At 42.9% G+C, this 19,452-nt stretch overlaps 1 protein-coding gene across 3 annotated transcripts in view; it reads left to right on the forward strand.

The window, feature by feature from the left end:
- Positions 1–19,452, forward strand: part of nin (ninein (GSK3B interacting protein)) — a 205,002-nt gene that overhangs the window by 147,535 nt on the left and 38,015 nt on the right. For all 3 annotated transcript variants that reach the window (XM_072489779.1, XM_072489781.1, XM_072489778.1), the window contains exons 12-18: positions 412–522; positions 2,697–2,786; positions 4,927–5,065; positions 5,448–5,569; positions 7,972–8,510; positions 12,732–14,441; positions 18,565–18,690. In XM_072489779.1, the coding sequence (XP_072345880.1) occupies positions 412–522; positions 2,697–2,786; positions 4,927–5,065; positions 5,448–5,569; positions 7,972–8,510; positions 12,732–14,441; positions 18,565–18,690 (2,837 nt within the window). The remainder of the gene's footprint in view (positions 1–411; positions 523–2,696; positions 2,787–4,926; positions 5,066–5,447; positions 5,570–7,971; positions 8,511–12,731; positions 14,442–18,564; positions 18,691–19,452) is intronic.

Consider the following 19,452-nt stretch of genomic DNA (forward strand, 5'->3'; position numbering starts at 1 on the left):
CTTGTCTGAGCAAATCTGTGTATTTTTTTAATAAAAAGTATAAACATTTGTGTCGAGGCCAACGATACAGTGATAATGATGACGTGTAGGCACCACAGATATCTGAACAGCAACATGAATGGAATGTGTAGCATTTCTCCATTATAATCAATTCTCAATATTTCCTACTCACACATTTCAAAGACACAGTGGTCAACTCTTCAAAAGAATAGCATCACTTTCCCCACCTTGTTTCAATTTAACTTTTCAAAGCACAGTTGGGATTGGTGAATAGCTTGCTAAAAAGCTAATTCCGTCTTTTGCGTTGCATTATTCACAATTCTGCTCAGCTGTCCCATCCAAAATTGCACTGAAACCTTAACAAATTCTGCCCTGTCTGAGTTTATTTATATGTTTTTTCATATCTTAAAGGAAAACAGTCGGCTGGAGAAAGAACTTTTAGAAAATTCTGAGAAGGTGTTTGAGTTTGAGAACCTAGCAAAGAAGTTACAAAATAATTTGGACACTATTTTGAAAGAGAAGGTAATGCATGTGATTTTTCAACTCCTAGATTGTGCTTAGTATTGGATGATAGGTGAAGTTTGACTTGTATTATAATCTTCAGTTATTTGTTTTGAAAGGGGAAAAATTAGTTCTTTATAAATAAAATAGTTTACATTTCACTGGACATCAAGTGAAACATGAGCAAAATCCTGCAGATTCTGAAAATCCTAAATAAAATCAGAATGTTGGCCTGAATTTTCATGAGACTGAGAACTCCTCTGGCTTACTTAAAACGGCACCAGGAGCCTGAGTTCTTGAAGTTCCGCCCCTGAACCCAGCATTCATCATTTACGCCAGTAGGGGAACAGGGCAGATTTGCAGATCTGTGGTTCACATCGGCAGCTGCCTTCGAAGGGACTGGAATTTTTATAACTGACATATCCAAAACATGCCTTGTGGGTTTCGACCTTTCAGAAGAAAATCCAAAGCTGCCGGAGTTCTTTGGAGAGCTGGGGTACCCTTTAGACACCTTTGGGAGAGGTCAGGTGCCCTTTGGGATTGTTAAAGTGGGCATGAATGTATGTAAAAAGTGTATAGATTTATTGGAACTGTGGAGCTCATTGGAAATGTCATAAACATCTGTCAAAAGTGTCAAAATGAACTGTTACAGGGAGCTATCAAGCTGTCGACATTTAAAACTCCTACCCTTTAACTTCTGAAACAAAACTGTCAGGAGTTTTGAAAAAAAAATGATTGCTTGCTTCTTCACTCTATTGACGTAAGATTTATTACCATTACTGGATTAATGCTGCATGACTGATTTCACAACTGTCCATTAATAATAATAATCTTTATTAGTGTCCCAAGTAGGCTTGCATCAGCACTGCAATGAAGTTACTGTGAAAATCCCCTAATCGCCACACTCCGGCGCCTGTTCGGGTACTGAGAGAGAATTCAGAATGTCCAATTCACCTAACAAGCCCGTCTTTCGGGACTTGTGGGAGGAAACCAGAGCATGCGGAGGAAACCCACGGGGAGAACGTGCAGACTCCGCACAGACAGTTGGCCCAAGCGGGAATCGAACCCAGGTCCCTGGTACTGTGAAGCAAATGTGCTAACCACTGTGCTTCCATGTTGCCCTTGAATATCTGCCATTTCAGTTTATTTGACATTTCCAAGTGGTTATGGACTTTTTGAAAAGAGATTATGAATTCCTGTGTTTATTTTTATAGAGGATTATGCAATTGAAATGTTTATTGTTATAAAGGATAATGTAATTGAAGGAATGTAAATATAGTAAATTGGGGTTTCATGAACAAGGTTTTTTTAAGTAAGGTCTGTAATGGATGCTTGGAACGTTATTGTTTAATATCAGCATGGGTTCTGAGGTCTGCCCATGGTGAATACTGGGTGAGTTGGCATGAAGGGTGTAAGGACAAAGGGTGGCAATAAGTTGGCAAAGGGGCTATAAAGGGTTATGGGGGATGAGCAGAGGTTCACAGGTTGGCATGGAGAATATGAGGGGTGATGGAGATGGTTGGCATGGATGAGGCATAAGGATTTGTGGGAAGAGTGTTGAGGGCTGGATGGCTGTTTTTGTTACACAGCTAGGATGAAGTCCAGATCGCCGAGGTGGGCCTTTTACACAACCTGCCTCCAAACCGACAGCCCCCTTGGCTACATCCGAACTGTTTCCTGGGATGACCAGTCTGACCCCTCCCATGGAACGAAAATTGCACTCGGGATCACTTTTTTTTTTCCTGAGTTCAGTTTGCAGAACCGGGAATTATACACCCCTGCGCTCCAGACTTGTGGGGAGTGAAAATTCAGGCCGTTAAATCTGTTTCTCTCTTTGCAGATACTGCCAGATCTGCTGAGTGTTTCTAGCCTTTTCTGCTTTTAACCATAACTAAATGGAACTTGCATTGAAGATTCAGATTTGTAATAGTTGTGTGAATATATCCAACAACCATGGAAATATCACTGAGCCAACTGAAATCATTCAGATCAATAGAAAAAATGTTTAGTTTTTGAAGTAGCTTGGCTGGTCCTGTTGTGCTTGCACTTTTAACATTGCATACATTTTGATTTTTTTTATACACAATGCATTATGTAACGTGGGTCAGTGAAAACTGCTGACCCGATGTACTGCGCACTTATACAAATGGATCGATACTGGAAATAATTTTTCCTATCTATTGTTTATCTAACAGTTTGGAGACCTTGATCCAACCAGTGCTGAGTTTTTTTTGCATGAGGAAAAAATTACATGGCTGAGAAAGGAATATGAGCAGCAGTGTAGGGTAAGTATACCAGGGCACAGACTTAATGTAACATAGCAAGTAGGACTTAGCTACATTTTTAAGTAGTAAACTAAACAAAAAGTATCTCAACAAGAGGGGTAACTGATGGTGTGCCACAGACCAACCTTCACATCTGTGTTCACATAAGGTTCCATTGTTTCTTTAATGTCACTTTTTAAAGCTGGATTTCCTCACTGTTTAGTGATTCAGGTTGCTTTCAGTTATCTATCCCGGTAGAGATCAGTCACTACAACTTCAGTAAGAAATTTTCAGAGTGAATGCTGTCAAACCATGTGCATGTTTCCGAAAATAACGTTTTGAAATGAGATTACTAAAAAGTCCAGGGTTTTCTTAATGGCATGCCTTATGTACTTCTGAAAACATGGGATGCCCCATACATGAACTGCAAGAGTTTCTGTTCCATTATTGCTCAGCTTGTGTGTGACCATCTGCACTGGACATTGAAGGTGAATGCCCCACTTCTCTGATAACACTCCTGAAGCTTTCATATTATAGTAGTCCGCTGTGCGCCCATTATTTGCTGATACCCACCCAGCAAGTTCAGGATTGGATCATGTGACTTGTGGCTTTAGCTCATGACCCTTCTTCAGATCCTCAGACAGGAGTGGAGCACTAATACAAAATAGTGAACATCTCCATCAGAACAATTATTGAGAACATGATAGGCATGGTAACGCAGAGATGCCAATGCCTCAACTCTTGAATGTGCCCCAAGGACACCCAAGCCATAGATTCCAGGATCATTCTGGTCAGCCATATTCTTATGAGCTTTCAATTTCAAGAGGTCCTCACATGGAGCAGCTGGAGCAAAAACGTTCTGTTGACCAATTGGAAGATGCCGTTGAAGAATGTGAGGAGCTCTGAGCATGTAGGAGCACAAACCATAGGCAGCTGCAAGAGGGATTCGGCAGAATTTCTCCCAATCTCCTCATGCATTTTCCCCATTGTCAGACCACGCTGCATCTGCCCAATACAATGGAGTAAATTACAGTCCTCCTCATTTTTGCTACCATCCTATTTATCTGATGTGTTCATCACTCAGGCTAGACAGTTAAAAGTTTTCAGTTTTCCAGATGCTGATGAGGTTTTTCCAGATGCTGATGCAGGAGGAAGTGCAGCTGAAAGAGGACATTGGGAAGTGGTAGCAGGCGAAGGACGTGCAGCTGAAAGAGGGTATTGGGAAGTGGTAGCGAATAAGGAATAATTGGAGATAGCTTTGTCAGTTTTAGAATCACTGGAGTAGGGGGATCATGGGAGCTGTCAAGAGTTGTGGGGTGACCATAAATATTAATTATTCCTTTGAAGAGAGAGTTTTAAAGAGGACAAGAGACTGATGAGTTTACAAGTCAGATGACCAGGTTAGCTGAGGTGAAGAATGAAATTATGATAGATGAAAATTTGCAACGTGCAGAGGCTGCTGGAAGAAATTAAAACTTTTTCTGGGAGGATCTCTGGGAGTGTGCAGAGGCTTTTTTCTGAAGATAGTCATCATCTGTTGGCATTAGGAAGACATCCTTATTTGATGATGATAGGTTTTCTTGAGATGGCCTTTTGGTCAACAAAATATTGAGGTATCAAACAATCACATTGTGGAGTGTCTGGAAGTGCGGCCACTTGGAGAACTTCCTGCTTTTCTTGAAGATGATATAAGATTTTTCTACATCGTGCTGAATCACTGGAGCAGCAGATTGGGCCATGTTCATTATCTCACCCAAAGAGCTGCATGTCCAACAATGCAGGGCTCCCTCAGTGCTGTGCTAAAGTATCAACTCAGAACATGTCCTGGAGTGGGGCTTGAACTCACAATCTGGAGACCGGCTTGGTGACAGGAGTGCTGTCAACCAACCACCAGGTATAGAAGAAAGCAGATATGTGTTAGTTCCCTTCGAGAAGAGCAGATCAATCAATATCCTTAATTTAGCATCTAGGAATTAGTTACAGTTTAGTACAGTTTTGGGAAGTATCTTGTGGCATGTTAGACACATTAAAGGGAGGAAACTGTAAAGTGAAGACTAAAATTCAACATCCTTCCTGTGTTGCAGGGCTAGAAAAGAAAGTTGATTACTTTGGTCTATGCAAATGTTTATGTATTTATTTTTAAATTATGTACCTAATCTAGGAGCTCCAGGACCGGATTGATGAGCTCCAGTCTGAGCTACAAGACTACCAGACACAGGGGAAAAGTTTTAAACCATTGATAAGAAGTTCTTTGGCAGAGGAACTGGAGAATAAAAGTGATGTTGTCGACTGCGATCAAGGTACTGCAACAAGGAAAGACCAAGCTTTTGAACTTAAGTTTGGTTTCTTGAAATATTCAGCCACGCATTATTAAATTTATGATCTGCGAACACCCTATTGTGGCCTAAATCTTCATGTAGACTTTGCTACATTTCAGCAATATTTAAAGAGAAAGATAAATACTTTTAGTTCATTTAAAAATTGTTCTTTTCTTCATTTTGGCATGATGCTAATGTTGAATCAGATATATCCTGCATTCACTTCTATATTCTTGACTTTCTTCCAGAGGAGTGGCAAAAAATCTTTTACTGGAATAAGGGCAGAAGTATTGAAATAAAATCATCGCAAATAATTTTGCATTTCCAAATTCTGACTCCTTTTTGGCAAAAACGTCTTTTTCAGGTTTTGGTTCTGAAGAATGTAATCCGTTAAACATGAGTTTGGAAGCAGAAATGGTCATAGAACAAATTAAAGAGCAGCACCATCAGGCAGTTGACAGTTTGAAAATTGAGCTTGAAGCTAAGGCAAGTAAAAACAAGGGGCTGTATTCTCTGTTATTGGGACTATGTCCCCACGCCGTAAAGACTGTGGACTTTCATGCCAGAAAAACCGGCGTGAAAGGGTCACATATTCCTAGCCCTGCAGGGGACGAGCAGGGACCTGACGCAAATCTAGAAGCTTTTGCTGCAGATATGGGCCCCCGCACTTCAGGGTTGGAGGCCGCGCACGGCGGCGGCCTCCAGCGGCCGCGCCGTGCTCCATGGCGGACTCCGACCCCGGAGCTGGACACTAAAAATAGACCCCCCCCCCCCCCTCCGATAGGCCGCGTGACTAACCCTGACTGCTCGTCCAAACATTGCCCGGACGTGTATAAGGCCCCCCCCTGCCTCAGCTTGGCCCGTCCCCAGCCAGGGCAGCCGCGGACTGAGTCCGCAGCTGCCACACTAGTTTCCCGACCGGCCGGACCATGAGTGGTCCACGCTGTCGGGACTTCGGCCGGTCGGGGGCGGAGAATGGCGGAGCGGGCCTCCAGCAATGGCCCCAGGTAGATGCTGTGCAGCGTACTCGGGGCCCACAGAATCGGGGAACCGCCGTTGGTTCTGATTCCGTGCGGGGAAATGGATTCTCGCGCCGGCTGCGATTTCAGCGTTGGGGTGCGGGGAATCCAGCCCAAGACATTTGGTTATTGGTCAACGGTTGACATAAAATTTTCAACTAAACTAAAAGTTTCATTTTAATGTTCCTAGGAAAGTCGCATTGTAGTGTTCACATATTTAAATATTTGATAAACAATTCTGTTTTGGTGAGAAAAGTTTGAGATCTGAGAATCTTTTAACAAAGTGTAATGGGTCACTGATCAAAATAAAATCTCTTCAATCACCAAGTGCACTGACAAGATTTTATACTTGGACACCTTAGCTATCTAAGATTTTGATAGCTGAATTTACTTATATGATTCACCCATGGGATGTGAGCATTGTTGGCAAGGCCAGCATGTACTGCTGTTTCATAGTTGACCTTGAAATCATGATGGTGAACAGGCACTTTGAATAGCTGCAGTACATATAGTGTAGGAACACCCATAGTGTGGAACTTTCCCATATTTTGTCAGAATTCCAGGCTCTGACTGAAAGCTCGTCTGTAGCTCTCCAGCTGCACAGCCAGTTGTTTGACCCAATTTTCTGGCATGTTGGGGAAAACTAAAATGAGTGGCCGTGGTTTTCGCTGTCAGTCTGGCAGGGCGAGGCCTGATCGAGCCGGTCAGCAAGGGCAACTCCACAGAGCTATCTTGAAAGGGCACCCTGATTAGCACAGAAAGTAAGGGCCCCTCCATGGACACAGAGGACCCCCCTTCAACAAGCACCTCCACCCCCCCCCCCTCAACCCACACCACCAACACAGCAGTCTCAGGCGCACCCTCCCCCCCCCCCCCCCCCACCTCACAGGTATTAGCCCTCCCCAACTCTCATAAGGCGAACCCCTCTCATGGGCTTTCCAGAGGGCCCAGCACTGCCTCTGGCACAAGTTTCAACTGCCAGGTTGGCAGTGCCAACTTGTGTCAGGGGGGTGGTGACATGGGCATGTCTCCCTCCTCTCGAGGGCGATACTTACCTTGGTGCCCCTGGTGGGATTCCCTCTTCACAAACATATCGTAAACCTCATTGATGTGATGAGGTATGATTATTAAGTGAGTGGGGATCATGTGGCGAGGGGGCTTGTTAATTATATTAAAATGCATTCAAATGTATTACAATGAGGTTCTTGCCCTTTCTGGGCTGGAACCTCATTACGTCGATGGGCGTGGTAAATCGGGGAAATCCAATCTTGCCAGCAAGAATCCTGTTACCTTACTCGTGATATTTGGTGCCTGCGTCGCCGCTCTCGCTGATGGCTAACACGGACAAAATTCATCCCCATTGTGCTGTTAAGGAGGGAGCTCTAGGATTTTGTCTTAACATTGTCAGAACAATTATTTATTTTCAAATAAGGATGGTGTGTTGAGGAAATACTAGCATATGGTGGTGTCCCATGGATCTGCTGCCCTTGTCCTTCTAGATGGTAGAGGTCAGGGGTCTAGAAGGTACTTTGGAAGGCGCCGTCGCAAGTGCATCTTGTGGATGGTACACATTGGTGGTGAAGGAAGTGAATGTTTAAGGTGGTGAATAGGGTGCCAATCAAGAGGGTTACTTTGTCCTGAATGTTATCGAGCTTCTTGGGTGTTCAAATGGTCATTGCATAGTACTAATAACTATATAGTACTAGTATGCTATCATCTCTGATTCTTATATTTGATGACATTTTGTATCCTTGGGTTGGGAAGACATGGGTGGGGGGGGGGAGCATCTCCATGCATGGGTGTGTATGTAACATCTGTGTCCAAATTGCTAGCATGCTATGTGATATTTTTCCCAATATACTATTTCAGGTAAATTATTACCAGGAGCAGGTGGAAGAAACAAAAGTTAAATATGAACTGGCGAAAGATGATGTTAACCATGAGCACAGCAATGAGATTTCAAAAATGAATGTTGAGCTTAATGAACTCAGAAGCCATATTTCAGAACTCGAAGAAGAGATAGAGGCCTTTACAATACTACAGCATACAACTGAATGTAAACACAAAGAAGAAAAAATTGAACTGCAGAATGGGTTTAATGTAGATAAAGCACAGATGGGGATGCAGTTGAAACAGGAACATGAAGACATACTCCAGAGCAAAGTAAATGAAGTAAGCCAATGTCTCCACAAGGAGAAAGAAGAATTATTAGAAAGGCTGAATGCCACTGAAGTGGAACTGGAAGGTCAAAGAAAAGAACTGAAGGAAACATTCCGAAGAGAAAAAATGGAGCTAGAGCAGATTTACCACACACAAATTTCTGAAGTCACGCAAAACCTTGAACAGGAGAAAGAAGAGTTGCAACGGAATCTCTTGCACGAAAAGCAAAATGAACTACTGCAGGAAAGGTAAGGATCAGAGCGAAGAAGGTTATGAAATGTCTTGATCTAAAATAGGAGGGTAACTTAAATATTAAAAACTATTCCAGGATTGTAAACAGGATGCCAGTGGTGGATTGAAATAGACTTTTGACAATTTCTGATTTAAAATGTAACCTAATTCTTGCAGTTTTACAGCTTTTTCGGTATTGGGTTCAAAGGACAACTTAGCGTCCCTTTTCAGCCATTTTGGCTCCAAAATCACATGCATGGTGTGCATACACATTTCTGGTGCAACTGCGCTGGATACAATTTGGTCAGAGTTCTATCGTGCACACAGCGCATGTCCACCAGAAATATAGGTGGATTGTGATGTTAACCAGTGTATAACATTCTTTGCCACCTGTGTGGCTACTTTGGAACTCAGTGCTCCAGCCAACGCCATCTCTTAAACATGCACAGCAAAATATTCGCTCAACATCGAGAAAGAACCCCTGTGTCTACCCAGTCTCCCTAACCCTACCAACAATATTTTGAGGCATCATCAACTACTTGCAGGTTAGCTACTGCTTGATTTCTACTGACTGTTGCTGCTATCATAGAGGTGCTTTGTGCTTTAAAATTGCATCAGTCTCCAGGGCAGGTACTGAAGAATGTTTTGCTAACTTCAAGGATTCAGCACAAACCAGTTGCTCCCAGATATGGGTTCAACATTAGGCATTCCGCTTGGAATGCATCATGACTTGTAGAATGAACAGAGCCCACACAGAGCAGGATATGCTGGAAGAAGAGTTGGAGGTGGGGGAACAAGGGCTCTCAATACTAGGCTATATCCACCTTGGATGACAGCCATTTCCCCTTCATGCGCCCTCTTTCATGGCCATGGCCCCTATTGGGTCCCACCCCTTGGCAGTGCCAGCCTGTCAGTGCTGAGTAAAGAGACCCATCCATTTTTGTGAATCTTCTCCACAACCTCTCCAGGGTCTCTATATGCATATAGTGCTCTTAACTGTCGTCTAACCAAGGTTCAATACAGGTTTAGCAAAACTTCCATACATTTTAATTCTGTCCCTCAAGAAATTAAGCCGAGTGTTTGTTTTCTTTTTTTTTGTGGCTTTGCTAACCTGTGAAGCAACTTTTAATGATTGGTGTATTTGTACTCTGAGATCTAATTCCTCTACTCCGCTTAGAATTGCACCTTCCAAGAAATAAGGGGATTTTCACAGTAACTTCATTGCAGAATTAATGTAAGCCTACTTGTGACTGATCTCCCCATTCTTCCAACCTAAATGTACAATCCACGTTTATCTGTGTTGAACTTCATTTGTCAATTATTTGTTTATTCTGCAAGTTATTAATGTTCTCCTGTAACTTGTTGCAATCCCCCTTAGTATTGATTATTCCCCCCCCACAGATTTTGTGTTGTCTGCAAATTTAGAAATTGCTAAGGGCGGCACACTGGTGCAGTGGTTAGCACTGCTGCTTTACGGTGCCGAGGACCCAGGTTCGATCCCGGCACCAGGTCACTGCCCGTGTGGAGTTTGTACTTTCTCCCTGTGTCTGCCTAGGTCTCATCCCCACAACCCAAAGATGTGCAGGGTAGGTGGAGTGGGCGCACTAAATTGTTCTTTTTAATAGGGAAAAAATTAATTGGATACTTTAAATTTAAAAAAAAAAAAAATTTAGAAATTGTTACTTTGATTGCAAAGTCTAAATCACTCTTGTAAATTACGAACATCAGTAATCCCATCACCAATCCTTGTGAAACACCACTTCTCGCCTTCTGCCATCTAAGTAACTACACAGACTCCACATTCTCTGACCTTATTCATTAGTTTATAATAGAGCACTTTATCTGAGACTATTTGAAAACCCATATAAATTACATCTACACATTACTATTGTTTACTTCACTATGTCCTTAAAAAAACTCCAGCAATGTTGGTCAAGCAAGATTTTCCTTTTTGAAATTCATACTGACTATTCATTATTATATTTTTGGTATCAAGATGTTCTTCTATTCTCCCCTATAGTAGAGGTTTTTCCCACCACTGATGTTAAGCCGACGGGTTTGTAATTTTCATTCCTGCACAGATTCTCTTCCACAAACCGGTCCAGCAGCTGATCTAGCCAAAATAAGCCTCCCCTTTAAGACCATAAGACATAGGACAGAATTAGGCCATTTGGCCCATCAGGTCTGCTCCTCCATTCAATCATGGCTGATATGTTTCTCATCCCCATTCTCCTGCTTTCTCCCCATAACCCCTGATCCCCTTGCTAATCAATAACCTATCTATCTCTGTCTTTTTTTAAATTACTTTATCAGAGTTACAAAGCCGGAGCTCAGAGTGGACAGGGGCGAATCCCTAATCCAGCTCCTCGCCTGCTCCAAAAACCAATTCAAATTGAACCCAATTCATGGTCCCCACAAGAGAGACATACTAGATCCAGGCACTACACCTGGGGCGTGAATCCCGACCCGCCGGTTGCCGAAGTCTCCGGCACCGGAGATTCGGCGGGGGCGGGAATCGCGCTGCGCCGGTTGGCGGGCCACCCCGCACGATTCTCCGGCCCGGGTGGGCCGAAGTCCCGCCGTTAAAATGCCTGTCCCTCCGGCGTAAATTAAACCTTACCGGCGGGACAAGGCGGCGCAGGCGGGTTCCGGGGTCCTGGGGGGGGACGCGGGGCAATCTGGCCCCGGGGGGTGCCCCCACGGTGGCCTGGCCCGCGATCGGAGTCCACCGATCCGCGGGCGGGTCTGTGCCATGGGGGCACTCTTTCCCTTCCGCCTCCGCCACGGTCTCCACCATGGCGGAGGCAAAAGAGACTCCGCATGCGCGGGAATGCTGTCAGCGGCCGCTAACGCTCCCGCGCATGCGCCACCCGGAGATGTCATTTCCACGCCAGCTGGCGGGGCACCAAAGGCCTTTTCCGCCAGCTGGCGGGGTGGAAATTCGTCCGGCGCCGACCTAGCCCCTTAAGGTTGGGGCTCGGCCCCCAAAGATGCGGAGCATTCCGCACCTTTGGGGCGGCGCGATGCCCGTCTGATTTGCGCCGTTTTGGGCGCCAGTCGGCGGACATCGCGCCGTTTCTGGAGAATTTCGCCCCTCATCCCACACTCATCTTAGCCAAAGGCCGAGAAGTCATCTCTATCTCTGTCTTAAAGACACTCAGTGACTTGGCCTCCACAGCCTTCTGCGGCAAAGAGTTCCAAAGATTCACCACCTTCTGGCTGAAGAAATTTTTCCTCATCTCAGTTTTAAAGGATCATCTTTTCAGTCTGAAGGTGTGCCCTCGGGTTTTAGTTTTTCCTACTAGTGAAAACGTCCTCTCCACGTCCACTCTATCCAGGCCTCTCAGTGTTCTACAATTTTCAATTAGATCCCCCCTCATCCTTCTAAACTCCAATGAGTACAGACCCAGAGTCCTCAACCACTCCTCATATGATAAGCTCTTCATTCCATGGATCATTCTTGTGAACCTCCTCTGGACCCTTTCCCAGCCAGCACATCCTTCCTTGGATAGAGGGTCCAAAACTGCTCACCGTACTCCAAATGGGGTCTGACCAGAGCCTTTTGCAGCCTCAGAAGTACATCCCTTCTCTTGTATTTTAGCCCTCTCGATATGAATGCTAACATTGCATTTGCCTTCCTAACTGCCGAGTGAACCTGCACATTAACCATAAGAGAATCTTGAACCATGACTCATAAGTCCCTTTGTGCTTCTGATTTCCTAAGAGGTGCAGGCTGGCTTTTAACAGGACAGTTGCAAGTAGTGTTAGCTACACCTAAATTCAGGCACCCTGCTGAGGCGTGCACCCACGCAACAGGACATTTAGCAACGGCTGTAGGCAGCAATTGTTTAAACTAGTAGGCAGCATGAAATTGGCATGCTGCCTGCATCAAGCAATGGGTGCAGGTTAATCACATCATGATTCCCTCACCCATTTTTGAGACCTATCAAATTTGCACCTCCCATTGAATCCTTGATGTGTTACAGTTCCATGGACACCCAATTTCCTCTGAGACCTGATATTCATTTTACTATTTAACATTGAGGGTCACCAGAGGTGAATCTGAAGATGTCCTCACCCAGTCTCTTCACAAGCACAGTTCCAGAGGTACCAGTGGATGGTAATCAGAAATTGGCTCCATGAGAATTTTTCTCTACTCTATTAGTGTAATTTAAAGTGTCCTCACTACTGCCTCAGCTGAGATTGATTTGTAATATTTCTAATTATTTATCACGTAGGAAAAGCATGGAAAATGAATTTAACCAGAAGATTTCTGAAATGGAAGCCCAGTTTGCTAAAGAACATCAAACAATCATCCTTAAATTCAAAGCAGAGACATCTGAACTTGAGGAAAAATACCAACAAGAACTTTTACAACTTGAAAATCAACTTCATGAGGAGAAAGGGCAGTGGGAATTTGAAAAATATGAGCTTTTGCAGGAAAGTGAAGATGAAAAGGAAAAGCTGAAGGAAATGTTAAAAGAGAAAACTCTACTTTTTCAGATGCTCACTGAAGAGAGAGACAGTTTAGAGAAATCTTGCAAAGATGAATTAAATAAATTAGCTTCTGAGCACCAGCAACTGCAGGGGGAACTGGGGGAGTTAAAAGCTGCCACCATGAAGAAAGAGAGTACTTTGACAGATGAAATTATCAACTTGAGGGAGGAATTGAAAATGCAATTACAAAAGAAAGAAGAACAATTGGCTGAGGCTGAGGCCAAGCAGGAACAGGCCAGGGTGTTGATTGAAAAGGTGGCAGCAGAATCTGAATCGGAAAAAAATAGACTGAAATTGGAAAAACTTAGATTAGAAGAAAACAACGCCATGGTTTCTGTTCAACTCCAGGCAGCACATGAAGAAAATGAAAAAGAAAAAGACGAACAGTGTTCTGAAGTCACCAGATTGCGAGAGAAAATCAAAAATATGGAAGAGAACATGGTGGCCTTTGGTGAAAAGCAGAAGTCCAACAACAAATTGGAGGGAAGAAATAAGGAGGGAAGAAATAAAGAAACGAAAAGTAAGATCCCCCAACCACAGGAGAAAATGCTACAGCTGGAGGAAGAAACATTGCCACTTGTAACAAAATTAGTACATGAAGAATTGAAAAAAGATAACGCAGAGATGGAAACATTTGGGTCAGAAGGAAGTTCTAAAGGATTGAAAGGAAAATCGCCAAACCTACAGAATGCCAATGAACGACTGAAAAGAGAAAAGGCAGAAATAATGAAGGTGAATTTTGAACTTCAAGCTAAGGTTGAAAAACTGCAAGGCAAAGTCACTTCTCTTGCAAACTTGGAGAAGGTGTCCAAACTGTCTGAGAGAGAAATAAGATCAGAAAATGCAAATCTGAAAATAAGGATGAAGGAACTAGAAGGAAAAACACTGGATGCCTCAAACTTACAAAGTACAATTGAGTTGTTGAAAAACGAAATGGCAGAAATGAAAATGAAGAAGTTAGAATGGCAAGACAAAGTCAAACAGTTGCAAGAAAATGCTGAAGTTCTCACAAAGGTGCTTGAAGAGTCTCAGAAGCAACTCGCAGAAGTAAAACTGCAGAATGCGAGCTTGAAAGGTTGCACAAAGGAATTACATGAAAAATCTCTGGAGCTCACAAATCTACAAAAAACTATTGAGCGGTTTAAAAATGAAAAAATAGAAATGATACAGGAGAGGGTACAACTTCAAGAAAAATTTGAATGGTTACAAGGCAAAGTAAAGGTTCTTTCCGACTTAGAGACTGCACGTAACATCTCTGAGAGAGAAGTAGTAAAGGTAAAGGCTCAGAACATGAGCCTGCAAGAAAGGATTAAACAATTGGAAGAGAAGGCTGTGTCCATTTCAGAACTTCACAAGAGAAGTGCTCAAACTGAAAGAGAGAATGCTGAGTTAAAAGTTGCTGTCATCAGTTTGCAAGAGCAATTAAATCAGCAGCAAGCCAAAATGAACAGGTAACGATTAAGGAAGCTTTATGTAACTTCAGTAAATTCCCATTCCTTTATGATCAAGGTTTCTTGGTTAAAATGAAAAATTAACATACTTTCATTTCCAATGCTTTTTTCCCCAAACACATGGACAGCTGACTTCTTTGAAATGTGGTAAGCTGGAAACCATAGTGATTTTAAGGTGGTGCATTTTTAGTTGAACTGAAATTTTGTTTATAGCATTTGCTAGACTTTAAAGGCTAGATTTTCCGTCCCTTGATTATAAATGGACGGAATTCTTGTCCTCCTTAAAGGCATGTCTTGTCCTTCTTTGGAAGTGTTTGCTCCTAGAGATTGCTGTGGAGACCATTGTGAAGTTAATTGTGCTTTGAATCACACAATTCTAAGTGTATCATTGTCAACAGATGGTTACTTTAAATGAAATCTGCACGCTGTAAGGAACATGGATGTTTAGTCCCTGTTGAGATACAATTTCATCATGTTTCTTGCAGTTGTGAGTGCCTGATGAAGGAGCTACGCTCCGAAAGCTAGTGATTCGAAGCAACCCTGCTGGACTTTAACCTGGTGTTGTAAGACGTCTTACTGTATTTTGTTTAATGCCACTTTAAAAGTAGAAAGGTCCTTGCTGAATCTTGTAAACTGAACTTCAGTTAATGATTGGAGGGGGGAGGGAGACATGTACAATATTTTCTTCCTGGCCTTTTCTGCATTACATTGCAGGAATATTTTTTTAAAATTTGCATGGAAAATTGGAAATGAGAATTAATGCATTTTGCTTCATATTAATTAACTATGTATTTCACGTTATTAAGTTTGTTTAAAATGGAACTTTGTTGCTAGCCTTAAATTTATGAGCATTCAGCACTGTGTTTACTGCTACCACCCTGTTGTTTTTGTTGATGTGTTTGTAAACATCATAAGAGCAAATATTCCTATCATAATCAAAAGCATCTATAACTATTTAAATGTTGGATGTCCCAATATATTATGCAAATATTAATACATACTGAAGTAAATTCAACAGCAATGGGAATGGACGATTCTAAATTATCATAATCAAGATAGCAGATCTTGACAACTGCAAATACAGAAACAAAATGATGGATTACATCAAATGTTCGTTCAAAGCATATTTCAGAATGGGAAATAGTTTTCCTTTGTTTTTAAAAAAAAAAAAAAAAAATCTTGGTGGTATACTGTGGATTATAAAATGCACCACCTTGCGTGTTATTCATAAAGCATGACAGAATGGTGAATGTTAATGTGTTAGTTTGTGGCACCATCGGGTGAAATGCACCACTGCATGTCTGACCGTCTCGCACTTCTTAGCCTTCTTAGCCTTTCGTTTATTTGCATGTTATCTCAGAATAAAGATAAAGACATGACTACACTTAATATATAGTTGCATAGCTAAATGAGAAAACATTTTAAATGTGCCAATGTTTTAACATCAACTTTTCTATTTTTTCATGTGTTTGTGTTCGTATGGATGCATCTACACTGGTCCGTGGAAATAATGCGCTGAGTTTAATCCCCTCCCATGTGATGTTTAGTGGTGCAAAGGCACTTGGATGGCCTTCCTGCTCTGCTGCAAATTGAGTTCCTTATGTGGGCAATTAATACCAACGACCTCATCCCGCCACTGTTGGTATTAACCTAGCAGTGAGCGGGGCACTTGCAATGTGGGTAGCACATCAAGCAAGACCATGCAGGGACAACTGCAGGTTTTGGGGGGGGGAGGAGGGTTCCTTGGTCCCCACCCAGAGCTGCACCCACCGCCATCGCTCACCTGTAACCCGGGCTCCAACAACCATACTTGCAACAGCCACAGCCTCCCCAAAGGTGCTGGCATTCAATAGAACTGCCAGCCTATAATTGGCAGGCATCTGTCAGCAGGCCGAACCTCTGCCTCTGGGGTCCTTAATCCCGGGGAAGGTCTGTCGCTGTTCAGTTAAGTTACACTTAAATCAACAGGAATTCCCTAAAAGAACTGACTATTCATTAAATACCACCCGATATAAACTGTTACCAGTGCAATCTAGACCTTACAGACATGATTGTGATTAATTCTCACTTAGCAAGCTGAGACTTTTCATTCATAGAATTTACAGTGCAGAAGGAGGCCATTCGGCCCATCGAGTCTGCACTGGCTCTTGGAAAGAGCATCCTACCCAAGGTCCACACCGCCACCCTATCCCAGTAACCCCACCCAACACTAAGGGCAATTTTTGGACACTAAGGGCAATTTATCATGGCCAGTCCACCTAACCTGCACATCTTTGGACTGTGGGAGGAAACCGGAGCACCCGGAGGAAACCCACGCACACACGGGGAGGATGTGCAGACTCCGCACAGACAGTGACCCAAGCCGGAATCGAACCTGGGACCCTGGAGCTGTGAAGTAATTGTGCTAACCACAATGCTACCGTGCTGCCCGTGCTTTTGTGTCCATAGCTGGGATTTTCAACCCCCCACAGCATGTTTTGTGGTAGTGGAGGCAGCCCACCATTGGCCAGTGCGGGATGGTCTGTTCTGCCATCGTCAACAGGGTTTCCCATTGCATGGACCCCCACTGCTGGGAAACTCGTGGTGGGGTTCGCTGAAGCCTTGCCTCAGTAGCAGCAGTCTTCCCTCCATGTCAGAAAGTTGTAGATGCAAGCCCCAATCAATAGACTTGAATCATTAGTCTAGACTGCCACATCAGTGCAGTAGGAACATGGGAATTAGGAGCAGAAGTAGGCAATTCAGCCCTTCGAGCCTGCTCTGCCACTCAATCAGATCATAGCTAATCTCTTCCTGATCTCAAATCCACCTCCCTACCTGTTGCCCATATCCCTTTAACTCATTTTTTTAATCAAAAATATATCTATCTCTTTCTCGAAACCATTTAATGACTCACCACATTATGGAGCAGCGAGTTCCACAAATTCTCCCCCCTCTGTGAGAAGTAGTTCTTCCTCATCTCAGTTCTAAATCTACTGCCTCTCAACCCATATCCATGACTTCACGCTCTAGATGCCCCACAAGGGGGAACATTTGGTCTCCATTTACTTTATCAATTCCTTTTAATATTTTATATACCTCGATCAGATCCCCTCTCATCCTTCTGAACTGTATAAGCCCAAACTGTTTCATCTCCTCATACTTCAAGCCTTTCATCCCCGGAATCAATCTGGTGAACCTCCTCTGAACTGCCTCCAATTCCACCACATCCTTCCTCAAATAAGGAGGCCAAAGCTGGACACAATGTTCCAGATGTGGTCTCACCAACTCCCTACACAATTGCAACAACACTTCTCCAATTTTATACTCCAGTCCTTTTGCAATAAACGCTAACATTCCATTTGCCTTTTTAATTAAACGCTGTATCTGCATACCGACTTTTTGCAAAGTCACCCAGATCCCTCTGCCCAGGCGCATCTTGAATCTGTACTATGGTGAGAAGTGTGACATATTAGAGGAGTTGTCTTCTGGGTGAAATGTTTAAGCAAGGTTCCCTCTGCCCTCGTAGGTGGATGTAAACAATCCCCTTTCGCAGAATCATACAGCACAGAAGGAGACCATTCGGTCAATCATGCCTATGTCAGCCTTGTTATTTCCATGAACCCTGCAATTATTTTGCAAGTTAACATTAAATTTACTTCCATTATCCTTTCAAGCAGTGCATTTCAGATCCTAACAACTTGGCGTAAAATAAATTTCTCCTCATCTCCCCTCTGGGTCTTTTGTCAATCATTTTAATTTTGTGTCCTCTGGTTACCAATCCTCCGGTCACTAGAAATAGTTTCTCCTCATCCAACCTATCAAAATTCCTCAGACATTTTGCCTTAAATTTCTTTGCTCTAAGGACAACAAACCAACTTCTCCAGCTTTTCCACAAAATTGAAGTCCATCATCCCTGGTATCATTCTAGCAAATCTGCTCTGCACCCTCTCCAAGGCCTTAAAACTCTTCCTAAAATATGGCACCCAGAACTGGATACAATATCCAGCTCGTGCTGAATCAATAAATTACAAAGGTTCAGAATAACTTTCTTTTTTCACTTTCCTTTTCTTCGATCATCTTCTTTCTTTTTCTTAATTCAGCAGACTTAAGCTCAGTTTTGCAGCTTTTTCTATTTATTCTGCAGTGGTGAATCTGAAGAACTCGTTGATGCAAATGATGTCTTAAAAGATCAAAAGGCCACACTGAGGGAGGAAGAAGGAGTTTATCATGAGAAAATCATAGAATTGAACGACGTGCAACAAGAATTAAAGTAAGTTGTTGTAAAACCTCCAGGAGGGTCTTCAATAACCTTAGTTAAAATCATGCCCACACACTCCAGTGAGCGGGATGCCACGTCCGTTCACGGCTCCAGGAATCTTCGATCCTGCTGCAGTGAATGGGAGATTTGGCTGAGCGCCAAATTCTCCGTCCTCGCCCGCAGTGATAGGGACGAACAATGGATAATGCCTGTAGGGCAGCACGATGGCGTAGTGGTTAACATTGCTGCCTCACGGCGCCGAGGTCCCAGGTTCGATCCCGGCTCAGGGTCACTCTCCATGTGGAGTTTGCACATTCTCCCTGTGTTTGCGTGGGTTTCACCCCCACAACCCAAAAATGTGCATGGTAGGTGGATTGGTAATGCTAAATTGCCCCTTAATTGGAAAAAATGAATTGGGTACTCTAAATTTCTAAAACAAAATGGAGACTCCCTGCCAATATATTCAATGGTAACCTAAATTGCCATGTTTTTGATGTTTTAACCATTCAGGTGGCTGTTTTAGTGCAATTTGAATCATTTGAAAATGAAATTAATAACTAGCCCTTAGTTAACTGCTTAAGAATTTTTTTTAAACTTGACATATTTCAATTTTCACTTTAATTCTAATTGTTGCATTTTCTTCAGAAAGAAATTGTTGACACTTGTTACATTCAGCTCATGTATAAATGCACAATATGATGTGTATAAATTTTTCACTTTATGATTGGCATACAGATATACCTAACCCAAGACAATGCATAACAAATGCCAACA

Source organism: Scyliorhinus torazame, chromosome 2, assembly GCF_047496885.1.
Source record: "Scyliorhinus torazame isolate Kashiwa2021f chromosome 2, sScyTor2.1, whole genome shotgun sequence".
Lineage (NCBI taxonomy): Eukaryota > Metazoa > Chordata > Chondrichthyes > Carcharhiniformes > Scyliorhinidae > Scyliorhinus > Scyliorhinus torazame.